The sequence below is a fragment of the Aspergillus terreus genome, genomic scaffold (genome assembly GCF_000149615.1).
Source record: "Aspergillus terreus NIH2624 scaffold_13 genomic scaffold, whole genome shotgun sequence".
Classification (NCBI taxonomy): Eukaryota; Fungi; Ascomycota; class Eurotiomycetes; order Eurotiales; family Aspergillaceae; genus Aspergillus; species Aspergillus terreus.
Genome location: NT_165936.1, coordinates 339,758 through 354,197, shown reverse-complemented (window position 1 = coordinate 354,197; position 14,440 = coordinate 339,758). Strand labels below are relative to the sequence as shown.

Here is a 14,440-nt window from a genome sequence, read left to right as displayed (position 1 = left end):
CTATCAGCTACATCCCTCCATTCCAGGAATATGCATGGGATGTCATGGAGTGCAGATAGTCGAAACGCAAGGGATAAAGACGTACCAAGACCAAATATATATCCGGAGCAGTTTCCAAGAAGTGGGCGTGTAGACCCCTTCTGACATATCGGTCGGGACGAACGTAATCATGATTACTATGGAGAAACGAGAAATCACGGGAGACCGCATGTCGCTAGATCCAGAGGCCAAATCAGGGCAGTCGAATGTACTTGTCGATGAAGATGCCGAGAGGTCTTACGGTACCAAAGCCTGACATTCTCGACAAGCGAATACTCATGGTGTACCAGTGCGGAAAGTCGACTTCTTCGTATTGCCTTTGTTATGTCTGGTACGTAGGCCGGCTTGGATAGCAAATATGGGACTGCTAATGGATCAGACAGATGTATTTCTTCGATTGCATGGACCGGGTATATCCCTCGTTGGCTGCTTGTAGACACTTGCAACTAACACTAGCAGAGCAATCTTGCCAATGCGAAGACAGATGGTCTGGATAAAGACATTCATCTCGAAGGAAATGACTACTCCTTGCTCGTTTTGTTGTTCTATATCCCATTCGGGTTGTTTGACCTCCCGTGGAACCTGCTCATCAAGCGGTTCTCTGGCCGGTTGATGCTCTCTTTGAGTATGTCATTCCCCAGTCCTTCATACGAGAAGGGTCGACTGAATTGTCGATAGTGACTGTGGTCTGGGGCATATGTGCGATGTGTCAATGCGCGGCCAAGGACTTTGGCGGCATGTTGGCCATCCGCATCATTCTCGGGTGAGGCTTCGATGGCGCATGGAATTAAAAAATACTAACACACTCTAGAGTGTTCGAAGCCGGCTTCTTCTGTGGAGCGACGTTCTATTTCACTTTATTCTACACCCGTGGTGAAATGGGCTTCCGCTTGGCCATCATGCAGTCCTTTGCTGTGCTAGCTTCTGCATTCAGCGGACTGATCTCCTTTGGCGTATTCCAGATCGGCTATCCCGCAGTCCACGGTTGGCAGTGGCTGTTCATCATTGAAGGGGCAATGACCCTCATCACCGGAATCGTCAGCTTTTGGTGGCTGCCGGACAACGCTCAAACGGCCTGGTTCCTGAACGACCGAGAACGAGCTGCTGCGACAGCCCGACTATTGCGTGACACTTCATCCGAGGTAGAAACTGAACTCGATCTGAAGTCGTGTTTTCGGACATGGAAAGACTGGAAGTTCCCCATTTGGTGTATCATCACGTTCACATACCCGGTGGCCTACGCCACAGCGATGAACTTCTTCCCGCTGATCGTACAGCGCCTGGGATACTCCGTCATCAAGACAAATCTATGGACGGTGGCGCCCAATCTCGTCGGCGCAGTCGTACTGCTGTGTGTTGCAAAGTCATCAGATTATTTCCGCGAACGTACGTTCCATATAGTCTTCTCATTGACACTCTCACTGGTGGGCATGTTGGTGCTGTCCACCATTGACGTCCTGGAAAACAAAGGCGTCTCATATTTTGCATGCTTCCTCATGGCTGCTGGGGCATACATCCCATCATGCCTAGTCCACGCGTGGCACAACAACAACAATGTTCATGAGAACTCACGAGCCGCCAACACGGGGTTCTTTGTGGGACTTGGGAATATTGCGGGGGTTCTGAGTGCCGCCACGTTTCGTACTGAATATGCTCCGAAGTATGCATGCCCCTCATTCTGCTGCTGGTCCTTGCGTTTGCTGATGCTTGTAAGGTATATACCCAGGCTGGTAGCTACCTGCTGTTGCAACGGAGTGTGTATCGTCTTTGCAACGGCTCTAGGACTGTGGATGCGCTTTGAGAACAGACGACGGGACAGGGAGCAGGGGGTCAAGCTGCGGGCAGGGGCCGTTCCTACTAGCGACCTGGTGGATGGAGAAGAGTCTCCTGAATGGCGTTATTTCCTGTAGATAATTCGCTAGACCTGATCGCGGTGGTGGCATGTTTGATACGATAGTTTCAATTCGGACGGGCTATCAATCCGTCTATCTAATCGTGCATACACGAATCCATTGGGTTCTCCGCACTGGAAATCCGCCAAGGGCTTCTCCAATTCGCAGATAGTCTTATCAACCGCTCGGATTTCACACCGGCGTGCAGCTAGTCACGTATAAGTCTAGCCCATGCCTCCTACCCCCCACAGAGACGTTGTCGGAGCTGCCGCTCTTTCTTTGTGCTTCCGGACCTCGTCATGGCCCAGCAAAGATGAAGAACCACGTCTGCCAGTGGCCTAGCTGTGGAAAGAGCTTTACACGCGCGGAGCACTTGCGCCGCCACGCGTTGAATCATGAACAGGCGCAAAATGGCTATACTTGTGAGCGATGTTCCGTGCATTTCAACCGACCTGATCTCCTAGGTATAGACGTCTTGGGTGTCCCAGTAGACTGTCCTTACCACTGACCTTTCTGTAGCAAGACACATGATGCGACATGCCAAACGCGACGAAGAGGCAGGAGGACCGGGCTTGGGAGTGCTGGAGACCCGTAAACGCACTCGTCGTGCGGGTGATGGGACGATTATCACTCGGCCTCCAAAACGGCAGTCTCGCCCTGCACACTCACAGTCCACTACCTCATCATCCATCTCTATAGCGAGCTCGCGAGACCAAAATTACGGTGAATTAGATGCCCATACGCCGCATGGGGCACCTGTATCGCCTCCTGGATCTGCCAGCGATCCGCCATCGCTGTCTTTGGATGATACGGATGCCCTGCTGGCACCGATGATGCCCGGGGGCCCATTTGAGCCCTATGTCGAACCCATCCCGGGTCAGTTCGATGCAGCAGATGGTTCATTCAGCCTGGGGCTAGACACAACAGCCGACTTTTTCAACATTGATACGGGTACGTTGGATATACTTCTCTGTTGCTGCTGTTCGTGGGACTGAGCTGACCAGCTAGCCACCGATTTCAATATGCCCTTTGCTGCAACCCATAACTACAACTGGCTGTTCGACGTCTCATCGCTCGACGATGCATTTGATCAGTTCGACGTGCCTCTCGGTTCTGATATGATGACGTTTGCCGACCCTGTCGATCCCTATCGAAACAACACTGCGCTTGAGTTTCCTGAGATGAGAGCTTTGTTCGATCAGGATGGCTCATCAGTCCTGCTACAGGCAGCCTCGTACGTTGAGCGAGGGACTCTCGTAGAAACCGCGCAACCCATTGGCATGCCTGATGTGGTCGATATGGAGTGGATGACAGGGTCTTCTGTCTTCGAGACGAGTACGCCTCCCCATCTCCCTCGTCTGAATGAAGAAGCCCGGCGTGGCATTCTCACACTTGTGGCCCAAACATCACCGGTTGGAATTGATGGCAGTGCCACAGCTCTTGACTCACCTTTACTTTCTATGCAATCTCTGCAAAGCTACTGTGATCTGTTTTTCACTAGATTCAACATTACATATCCTCTCATCCACCAGGCGACTTTCAATCCCAATGCAATTGAGCCGGTCTTTCTCGCGGCTATCCTGTCGATGGGCGCCACCTACAGCAGCCGCGAGGCGCATCAGCTGGCGGTGGGCATCCATGACGCTCTGCGAAACCAGCTCTTTTGCCATGCAGACTTCTCTCCCCAGCCCGACCTCTGGGTGTTGCAGGCGATGCTGCTTATCGACTGCTTCGGGAAGATGCGGGCTGGCCCCAAGCAGCGCGAACGTGCGCAGCTTTTCCACTGCGTGCTGATAAAACTCATTCGGCGCAGTAATTGCTGTACCATCCGAACCCAGGGCTTGTCGAACCGACCGAATGACCTGGATTTCGCTTGGCGACAGGCGATGGAACAGGAGCAGCGCAAGCGACTGGCGATGCATTGTTTCATGTGGGACACACAGCACGCGGTTTTGTTCTCGCAGTCCTTGTGCATGTCGGCGTTTGAGATACGATCGTCTCTACCCTGTAGTGCGGCCGCCTGGGAAGCGAACACGGCAGACGACTGGGCTCGTCATGCATCTCGTGAACAGGATCATGTCTTCCTCAATGTCCTGAAGGGTTACATTACCCCAGGAGCCGTGTCCCGCCCACGGGACCTCAACTCCCTTGCACGCATTGTCGTGCTACATGGACTGATGTCTGTCTCGGCTGATTTGAAAAGGCGAGACCAGACGACCCTGCGGTCGGAGACACCGGAGAAAGTGGGTGCATGGACGCCTCGAATGGGCCGGTCTTACGACTTGTGGAAAGTCGACTTTGATGCCGACTGTCTGGCAATGAAGCTCGGCCAAACCGCGGATCCCCGTCGCTTCACGGGAGTCAAGACAGCCACGCATGCCCTCTATCGAGCAGCTCATCTAGCGCTCAACGTGGAAGTTTTGGATTTGCAGATCGCAGCTGGAGCTACACAGATTCTTGGCCGCACAGTGACCGATGACGACCGAGAACGTTCACGGCGACATCTTCCCAGGTGGCTCCATGGGGAATCGGGTGCTTCACTTGTAGCTGCGCGCCATGCGGCGTGCCTCCTACATGATGCCGTCTTGAGTTTGCATGATTGGGAGCAAACGGACGCCTTCCATTTCCCGTGGTGTCTCTATCTGGCGGCACTGACATGCTGGGCTTTTCATCGAGGCATGGACGATCATCTTTCACAGGAACGAATTGGGACTGACATCTCTTCATTGATCGTGGCGATGACGACATGTCCGAGCATGCCGGAGTTGGCTGCTCTGGGAGGGAAATACGACACAAGGGGACTGTTGATGGTGATGGCGCAGCAGCTGGCGACCGTGCGATGGGCAGTGGTTCATGATGCTATGAAGGTGCTGTTGAATCTGTCCAAGTAGTTCTGGTATCTATGAATGACTTGGTTTTGGTATGTATTTGCTGTGTTAAATTTCCCATGCATCTATGTGTAGTTATGTGTATAGTCCTTTGTGAATGCACATGTCCATATCTCAATCTACTTGCCATAAAAAGGATAATCAGTGTATCCTTTCTCCGGCGGGTCAGCCCCATAGAAAGTCGCCCGATCGTATTCATTCAGAGGAAGCTTCTCCTGCAACCGGCGCGGCAAGTCCGGGTTGGAGATGAACAGCCTGCCAAAGACAATCGCATCTGCGCCATCCTCAACCAGTTTGGGCCCTGCATTACCTCCATTGAAGTTTCCAGCTGCCAGGAAAGCAATCCCACCCTTCTTCAAGACTGGACGGAATGGATCTAGCGAAGGCTTCGAGGCTGCAGTCCCTTCCGGCAGGGAGCTCATCTTTGCCTGTTCATCCAGCACCTCGTCGAAGCGCGGCTCGACCATATGCACGTAAGACGGTCGCGAGTCGACGGGAAGAGCAGCGATCAAGGAGCACAAGACCAGCCAATGTGCCTGCGGGTCAGAGTCTCGAGTGTCCTGGAAGTAGTTGTATGGCGAAAGGCGGATGCCAACGCGGTCGGCGCCGATGGCTGCTGTAACAGCCTTGATCACGTCAAGAACGATACGAGATCGGTTCTCTATGGATCCACCGTACTCGTCGGTGCGCGTATTGACGTTGTCGTGGAGGAATTGATCCAGGAGGTATCCATTTGCGCCTGTCTCTTAGCTACATGCACCGCGATTCGGGATGTAAAAGGCGCGCGCTGGGAAACTCACCATGGATCTCCACGCCGTCGAAACCTGCCTCCATGGCGCGCTTCGCTGCAGCGGCGTATTCCTGGACGACCTCCTCGATCTCCGCTGCAGTCAAAGGCTTTGGTGGAGACGCAGCATACTCGGTCCCATCCAATGCCTTCCCACTGATGGGGATGCTGCTGGAACTGACCGGCTGCTTGCCATCTAGGAACGAAGGGACAGTGGCGCGACCTACGTGCCAAAGCTGACAAAAGATGAAAGCACCTTTGGCATGCACCGCATCTGTCACCTTCTTCCAGCCGGCGATCTGCGACTGGGTGAATATACCGGGGACTCCAGGGTAGCCCGCCGCCTATTCCATTATTGTCAGGTCAGTATATCGGCTCGGACAGTGCTGCGTGGTCAACATAGCGGAACCTTACATATCGACTGATGGGAGTTGCCTCTGTCAGCATCAGCCCCCCAGCAGAAGCCCTTTGGCCATAGTACTCGACATTCAAGTCGTTGGGCACAAAGACACCGTCAGATTCTTTCGTGGAGCGCATACGCGTGCACGGCGCCTGGACGACCCGATGCTGCAGCGTCACAGCACCGAGGCGCAAGGGTTGGAAAAGGGAGTCGAGAGGGGATATAGAGCCCATTGTGCAATTGTATGTTGTGTGAGTATGTGATGGAAATCGATGGGAGCTGAGTCCGATTGTATAAATAGGGCATATATTTGCATGAAGATCACGTAGCCCTAGAGTGGGATACAGGAACATGCATACTACAGCAACTTGTCAAACGTGTCTACTCCAACATTCTTCCAAAACATAGCAGAGCAGGCATGAACATGCTCCAACGTATCGATGCCGGACCGTCCGATCCTCCATTCTTGTCCCCCCACTCTTGGCCGGATTAGGATAACCTCCACATAGGCCGCTGGTGAGGGGGTGATTATGACGCGAGATAATCAACCCCAAGAGTTCAGGACTATCAAATGGGGCCATTTTCCAATTTGGCCAGTAGCACTTGTGCAACACTGCAGTAGATCACTACAACAGTGTCCGCTTCTTTGGACCTTCAGACTGGAGTATTGAATGCCATGATCATTCTCTCACGCAGAGCTGTCGCAAAGCATTCGATAAAATAGGCCACAATATGGTCCCGTCTGAGCTGCAAGCCTTCGTGGCGAAATATGATGCATCGTCAACGCTATCCTTCTACCTCAACGGCACAAAGATCGACCTGCACAACCCTAACCCTCGTTGGACCCTGCTCGACTTTATCCGCTCACAGCATGGGCTGAAGGGTACAAAGCTAGGATGTGGCGAAGGGGGCTGCGGTGCATGCACTGTGGTTCTACAGACTCGGGATCAACGCCAATCTCGTCGCATCCGACATTTGGCAGTGAATGCCTGCCTGTACCCGTTAGTGGGAGGTATGTAATGCCCCTTTGGCGTCAATATCCACAAATCTAATTACTCCAGTTGTTGGGAAGCATGTAATTACTGTTGAAGGGCTGGGGTCCGTGGAACACCCTCATCCTCTACAAGAGCGGCTGGGAAAACTGCACGGCTCACAGTATGTTGATGACGTTTCCAAGTTACCGCGCATGCTAATGGGATAGATGCGGTTTCTGCACGCCGGGCATCGTGATGTCACTTTATGCCATGATCCGAAACGCCTACGATCCCGAAACCGGAGTCTTCAATCTCACGGAAGACGAGATCGAGATGAAAGGCCATCTGGATGGCAATCTATGTCGCTGCACCGGTTACAAGCCAATTCTCCAAGCAGCGAAAACATTTGTGCAACACGATCTGAAGGGTAGACTACACATAGACCCTCTGTCGCTTGATACAGAAATGCCAGACGTGCCAACTGTCTCAGCGTCTAACCCTTCAAGCACTTCATCCTGTGGACGGCCAGGCGGCTGTTGTCGCGAGACCGGTGGCTCACGATGCTCCTCCAGCTCTCAAGCAAGTAGTCCCTCGACCAACCCTACAAGTGACGGATCACCCGTTGCTCTCAAGTCATCCGATCCGCAGTTCGACTTCATTCCTTATACCCCGAACACAGAGCTCATATACCCCCCTGGTCTGGCCAAGCACACCATGAGAACCCTCTGTTATGGGGACGAGGGGAAGTTGTGGTTGCGCCCGGCCACGTTGAACGAGGCACTGGAAATATTAGCGGCATATCCATCAGCGAGGCTCGTTGGCGGAGCTAGCGAAGTGCAAGTTGACATCCGGTTCAAGGGCGTAGAATTCCCCGTATCAGTTTTCATTGGAGATATCAAAGAGCTGGCTGAAATATCCATTGTTCCAGATGAATCGACCGCCTGCGAGCTAGTAATTGGGGGTAACGCTTCGCTAAGCGACATTGAGGCGGAATGCCATCGACTACTTCCCATCCTTGGAAGACGAGGATCAGTCCTAGGTGCAACAGCTAAGGCGTTACGATACTTTGCTGGACGACAGATCCGGAATGCAGCCTCGCTGGCGGGCAACATTGCCACGGCTTCGCCAATCTCCGACATGAACCCATTGCTGCTGGCGGTCAACGCTACAGTGCTCACTGAGACTGCCGCCATGAAGACGGCTTTGTCCATGGACTCACTGTTCTTGGGATATCGGAAGACAGCGTTACCAGAGGGGAGCATCATCACCCAGATCCGCATTCCTTTGCCTCCGCCAAACGTGAGAGAGATCACGAAATCATACAAGCAGGCTAAACGCAAGGACGACGATATTGCCATCGTGACCGCTGCATTCCGCGTCCGCCTGGATGATACTGCGAAAGTGACAGAGGCGGCTCTGGCTTACGGCGGAATGGCGCCCACTACCGTGATAGCGAAACGTGCCACTGAGCTTCTTGTCGGGAAGACATGGGGCGATGGGAGCGTCTTAGATGAAGTCCTGGATGCTCTACTTGCTGACTTCGACCTGCCATTTGGCGTCCCCGGCGGGATGGCGACATACCGACGAACGCTCACATTGTCGCTGTTCTTCCGTTTCTGGAATGAAGTCATCTCCGAGTTTTCTCTGGGCCCTACAGTGGACCGAGACATCACTGACGGAATACACCGGAAGATCTCTCATGGCGCTCGAGACAACAACAATCCATATGAACAACGGGTGGTCGGAAAGCAACTCCCCCATCTATCCGGGTTGAAGCATACAACCGGCGAGGCCGAGTATGTGGACGACATGCCTCCACAGCATCGAGAGCTATTCGGTGCCATGGTCCTATCGCAAAAAGCGCATGCAAAGATTGTCTCCGTCGACTGGACTCCCGCTTTGGGCCCGGGTTTGGCGGTGGGATATGTGGATCGGCATAGCATACCTCCAGAGATGAACCGATGGGGGTCGGTAGTGCACGATGAGCCCTTCTTTGCAGAGGACAAGGTGTATTCCCACGGCCAGCCTATTGGTCTTGTGTACGCGGAGACAGCTCTTCAGGCTCAGGCTGCCGCTCGCGCCGTCAAAGTCGTCTATGAAGATCTACCGGCTGTCCTAACCATCGATGAGGCAATCAAGGCAGAAAGCTTCTTCAACCACGGCAAGGAGTTGCGCAAAGGTGCACCGCCTGAAAGAATGGCGGAGGTGTTTGCTACTTGTGACCGTATATTTACGGGGACTACTCGTATCGGCGGACAGGAGCACTTCTATCTGGAAACAAACGCCGCTATGGTCATTCCTCATCCGGAGGACGGCTCGATGGATGTCTGGTCATCCACGCAGAATACGTATGTAAACCCAATGCCCTGGAGACATGCAGGCCTAACTCCCAACAGACTGGAGACGCAAGACTTTGTCAGTCATGTAACTGGCGTTCCTGCAAACCGCATCAACGCTCGAGTGAAACGCATGGGAGGAGCTTTCGGAGGGAAGGAGTCTCGTAGTGTTCAATTGGCCGCCATTCTTGCAGTCGCAGCCAAGAAAGAGAAGCGACCGATGCGCGCAATGCTGAACCGCGACGAGGACATGATGACCACTGGGCAGCGCCATCCCATCCAGTGTCGCTGGAAGATAGGCGTGATGAACGACGGGACCCTCGTGGCTTTGGACGCAGACTGCTATAATAACGCCGGATATTCGGTAGACATGAGCTCGGCGGTGATGGACCGCTGCTGCACTCATCTTGATAACTGTTATCATATCCCCAATGTGCACATCCGCGCCTGGGTCTGCAAGACAAACACCCACAGCAACACTGCTTTCCGTGGGTTCGGCGGTCCACAGGCCATGTTCATTGCAGAAAGCTACATGAATGCAGTTGCGGAGGGGCTGAATATTCCAGTCGACGAACTGCGCCGCCGCAATTTGTACAAAGAAGGCCAGCGGACCCCGTTCCTCCAACGCATTGATGAAGACTGGCATGTCCCATTGCTTCTTCAGCAAGTCCGTGAGGAGGCAAAGTATGATGAGCGCCGAAAGGCGATCCAGGAGTTCAACGCACAGCATCGGTGGCGCAAACGTGGAATCTCTCTAATCCCTACCAAGTTTGGAATCTCTTTCGCGACAGCCTTGCATCTGAATCAGGCCACGGCATCTGTTCGAATCTACACGGACGGATCCGTCCTTCTCAACCACGGAGGCACAGAGATGGGCCAAGGACTATACACTAAAATGGTGCAAGTCGCTGCGCAGGAGCTGGGAGTTTCATTTGAGAGTATCTACACGCAAGACACATCGTCCTATCAATCAGCAAACGCCTCCCCAACAGCTGCGTCCTCCGGCAGTGATCTCAACGGAATGGCAATAAAGAATGCTTGTGATCAGCTCAATGAGCGACTGCAACCCTATCGCGAGAAGTTCGGCGCAGATGCCCCCATGTCTACTCTGGCCCATGCCGCCTATCGTGATCGAGTAAACCTATCTGCGACTGGTTTCTGGAAGATGCCCACGATTGGCTATCAATGGGGCAACTATGACCCAGACACAGTCAAACCTATGTACTTCTACTTCACTCAGGTAAGCTATTCCTCGTTCCTCAGTAAACATCACTAATAAAAGTAGGGCGCTGCTTGCACCGAAGTTGAACTCGATCTTTTGACTGGAGATCATACCGTCCTCCGAACAGACATAAAAATGGATGTCGGGCGATCCATCAATCCTGCAATCGACTACGGTCAGATCGAAGGAGCCTTTGTCCAAGGCCAGGGCCTCTTCACCATGGAGGAAAGTCTCTGGACCAAAGAGGGCCAGCTGGCAACGCGTGGACCCGGCAACTACAAGATTCCAGGGTTCAGCGATATCCCCCAGGAGTTCAACGTCAGTTTCCTCCAGGGGGTGTCATGGAAGAATCTCCGTTCGATCCAGACAAGCAAGGGCATTGGTGAGCCTCCCTTATTCCTGGGGTCAACCGTGCTCTTCGCCTTGCGTGATGCTCTCCGGAGTGCCCGTCAGGATAACAAAGCAACTGAGCCTTTAGTGCTGGATAGTCCGGCTACAGCTGAGCGGCTCAGGCTGTCCGTGGGTGATAAGTTACTGCAGAAAGCCGAAGTGATCCCAAGGGATGGCGAAACGAATTTCTTTGTAACAGTCGCTTAGAAATCTCATGATGTATCTACGAGAACGGTTGTATATGCTGTCAATGATAATTTTCTATTCACAAAAAGTATCAAAGAAAGCCTCTAAAGTATTCTTCGATCCACTGCACTGCCAGACGGCCCTGATCAGTTGTCCAGGTTTCCATCGCTCCGACATACCCGTCTGGTCGTACGACGACAATGCCTGTGTGCGTCTTTGCCAATGGTCCCATCCATTTGGCTGTACATGTTTCTCCTTCAACATCGTCCAGATACAGAGTCCATCGACTCTTCTGCAGGTCAGACGGCAGGCAGGCAATCTCAAACGCCTCCTTGGGAGACTGTGTCACCAAAGCGTACGTGAAGATGTCAGAGACAGCAGTATAGCGTTCGGGTGTGATGTATGCATCTGCCTCTGCCTGTTTCCGTTGCTGCTCCTTGTAAGACTGGGCAGCTTTGGACGACACCGGGTTCAGAAAGTCCCCCTTACTTAATCCTACACAAATATCCTCTAGGAACGGCATAGAAGTGACGACATCAGGTGCGAACAGGTAGATTCGGAACTGGCCCAGCATAGGAATATCCAATTGGATATCGACAGGGTTGGCATCGATATACCGTGTGACTTTCGACGGGATCATCAACGCTCCAGGGCGTGCAGGAAGAGGATAGTTCTTCTCGGGGGCAATACGAGTGAGGACGCCCTTGGAGTACTCCGCTCCAACCCCAGAGATGAAACGGATGTTATCGTCGAAGTTCTTCGCCAGCGCGGCCTCTCCCTGCGCAAATGCCTTGCAATGTTCAGCATCGAAATTGATCAGATCGTAGGCAATCTTGCGACGCTCGTCCTCATACGTTGCAAGGAGAGACTTCTGCGCCAGTCCACGGGAGACGAGGTTCAGCTTCCACGCGAGATTGAAGCTATCGTGCATACTCGTGTTGGCACCTTGAGCTGCGAGGGCGGAGTGACAATGGCCCGCCTGTTTCATTAGCATCCGTAGTATCAACAGACGACCAGGACGACACATACATCACCAGCAATAAATATCTGCAGATAAGGATCGCAAAAATGCCTTGCGACTCGCTGGCCGACGACGTAGTTCCCAAACCACTCGATAGACTTCCATTCCAGCTGGAACGGGTGCATGGCCTCCTTCGCCCGTCGCATCACGTATTCCGGCGTCGCCATAGACTTGTCGACCCGCTCGCCGTCGGTCGAACTCAGCTCAACATACAGGCGCGTCATGTTTCGTTCCCGCGGGATCCAGAGGATCGAGCCGGCTGAGTGTGAGCGCACGGCGACTTTGCTCCAGAGGTCGGGAAAGTCGGTCTCGATTACGCCGTCCAATACGCCCCATGATGCATTGGTCATTTCCCCTTCGAGGGGTGCATTGGGTATGAAGTTGCGCACTTTGGACCGGGCGCCATCGCAACCAACAAGATAGTCTGTGCGGATGCTCTTGACGGTCTTGGTCGTCAGGTCTAGATAGGAGACGTGCAGTTGACTACTGTCTGGTAGTCTCGAACACGACACGAACGGGCTATTGCGTTGGATTGACACGCCTCGGGCTTCGATGTCCTGAATTAGAATGTCCTCAAGCATGCCTTGGTGCGCAAGAAGAATATAGGGGTCGGAGGCGCCGACAAGATGTGCTGGGTAGTGGATCTGACGACCAGTGCGGTGCATCGGTGTGTCTGCCGTGGACTCCCAGAAGGCGATGTCGTACACGCGGGCGGCATTTTTCAACAATGGGTCGGCTAGGCGAAGCTGTTTGAAGGTTTCGATCGTCTTGGGCTGCATGCCGTCTGCCTTGCCGGTGGATGTCTTGTCAGGACGATCGTCGAGAATAACCACATCGATTCCATACCGGACTAGATTGCAGCTATTTCCTGTTATTTCCCAAAGAAATTGAATTAACAGTTCAATTATCCAAGGAATACTCACGCAAGCATCAATCCAGATGGCCCGGCGCCCACAACCACGACCGTTGTCGTAGCCTCGACAGGGCTATCGCTGAATCCTTCGTGGTCTGCACTAGGAGCCATTGTGCTACGCTCCAGTCTAGCCTCTGATAACGTGCGCTTCATGTTGTGCGAGTGTACTCCAGATGTCACTAGATATATTGATTGGGCCAAGTGCCACGAACCGTAAGTAGCTCCCCCTCATACGATGCGGCGACGCAACAACCCCCACTCTTGAGACCAAAGATGGAGAAGATACCAGCAGCTCATGCATGAAATTGGAGAAATAAGAAGTAGCGATCAACACGATCACCATCGCGTCACACCCCCATCCACGACCACATCCTGTCCCGTCATGAAGGCGCTGGCGTCGCTGGCCAGGAACACACAAGCCCCCATGATATCCTCCGGCTCACCCACTCGCCCACTGATCGCCTCGCTTTTCCACTTTTCCAACAGATGGGGGAACTGATATTTGTCAGTGTGTGGATCTGCTCTCAAATGATCGAAACATACCGCTGCAGTCATCTCCGTGCGGACATATCCCGGCGAAATCGTATTCACTCGGATGCCCTGATAATGTTCTCAGTGTCTATTCCTTCACTCCATAGGTATACACCTACATATGGTGTAAGCTCCTTCGCGATGGCTGGGCACATGGCGCGGACAGCTCCTTTCGACCCGCAATATGCGCTGCACAGCTGATCGCGAACGGCGATATGGCTGGCCATGCTGGCCACCAACACGATGCTACCATGTTTCGTCCCATTGGCAATCATCTGTTTTGCGGCTAGTTGAGCGGTAAAGTATAGACCCATCACGTTGACCGACAATAGGTTCTGGTGCTCTTCGTAGGTGAACTCGAGGAAGGGAAGGTGGCGGTTGATGCCCGCGCAGGGAACGCAGATGTCGAGTGCATTGTCGAAATCAGCTTGGAATTGTTGGAAGCCATTGGCGAGGGATTCTTTGGAGGCCACATCGACCCTACAATACAGTACACTCAGATAATTATCAGATGATGGTGAAAACTGCGTACCTGTAGAACGCTGTCCGCACAGCGCATTCTTTCTGTATAACGTAGAAACCCTCCTCCGGATCGATTACGTCGAATATAGCCACATTAGCACCGGCTTCAGCGAGTCCACGAGCAAATGCAAGACCGCAGCCTCGAGCACCACCGGTGACTAACGCAGTCCGACCTTGGAGAGAGAACTGGCGAGTTAGCAGTACTCCAACAGCGGTGCCATGTACCTACTCTAGACATCGTAATTGAACCCCGAGCTGCTCTTGCGTGTATGGCTGTATGATCACGACCCTCCACTGTTCAATTTATCCTGCATTGAACATCCCGACATACTGACCCCC

General features: G+C 53.2%; 4 protein-coding genes across 4 annotated transcripts; 2 read left to right on the top strand and 2 right to left on the bottom strand.

The window, feature by feature from the left end:
* Positions 1–169: 169 nt before the first annotated feature.
* Positions 170–4,822, top strand: ATEG_08618 (MFS transporter/fungal specific transcription factor domain-containing protein; the record flags this gene model as incomplete). The annotated part of the gene is made up of 11 exons (XM_001217203.1): positions 170–281; positions 330–370; positions 499–664; positions 718–802; positions 851–1,425; positions 1,570–1,699; positions 1,766–1,907; positions 2,140–2,353; positions 2,451–2,882; positions 2,940–4,114; positions 4,145–4,822. 11 exons carry the CDS (start codon positions 170–172, stop codon positions 4,820–4,822), a joined length of 3,750 nt encoding a protein of 1,249 aa, XP_001217204.1.
* Positions 4,823–5,018: 196 nt separating this feature from the next.
* ATEG_08617 (alkene reductase) lies at positions 5,019–6,239 on the bottom strand (the record flags this gene model as incomplete). Its single annotated transcript, XM_001217202.1, has 4 exons — positions 5,019–5,074; positions 5,130–5,558; positions 5,620–5,950; positions 6,021–6,239. 4 exons carry the CDS (start codon positions 6,237–6,239, stop codon positions 5,019–5,021), a joined length of 1,035 nt encoding a protein of 344 aa, XP_001217203.1.
* Positions 6,240–6,738: 499 nt separating this feature from the next.
* Positions 6,739–11,091, top strand: ATEG_08616 (xanthine dehydrogenase; the record flags this gene model as incomplete). The annotated part of the gene is made up of 5 exons (XM_001217201.1): positions 6,739–7,018; positions 7,068–7,161; positions 7,208–10,556; positions 10,602–10,860; positions 11,027–11,091. 5 exons carry the CDS (start codon positions 6,739–6,741, stop codon positions 11,089–11,091), a joined length of 4,047 nt encoding a protein of 1,348 aa, XP_001217202.1.
* Positions 11,092–11,609: 518 nt separating this feature from the next.
* ATEG_08615 (uncharacterized protein) lies at positions 11,610–14,339 on the bottom strand (the record flags this gene model as incomplete). The annotated part of the gene is made up of 9 exons (XM_001217200.1): positions 11,610–11,624; positions 11,713–12,093; positions 12,144–12,996; positions 13,059–13,227; positions 13,402–13,543; positions 13,592–13,648; positions 13,699–14,059; positions 14,112–14,287; positions 14,331–14,339. The coding sequence occupies 9 exons, from the start codon at positions 14,337–14,339 to the stop codon at positions 11,610–11,612; spliced, it is 2,163 nt and encodes a 720-aa protein (XP_001217201.1).
* Between the last annotated feature and the right edge of the window lie 101 nt (positions 14,340–14,440).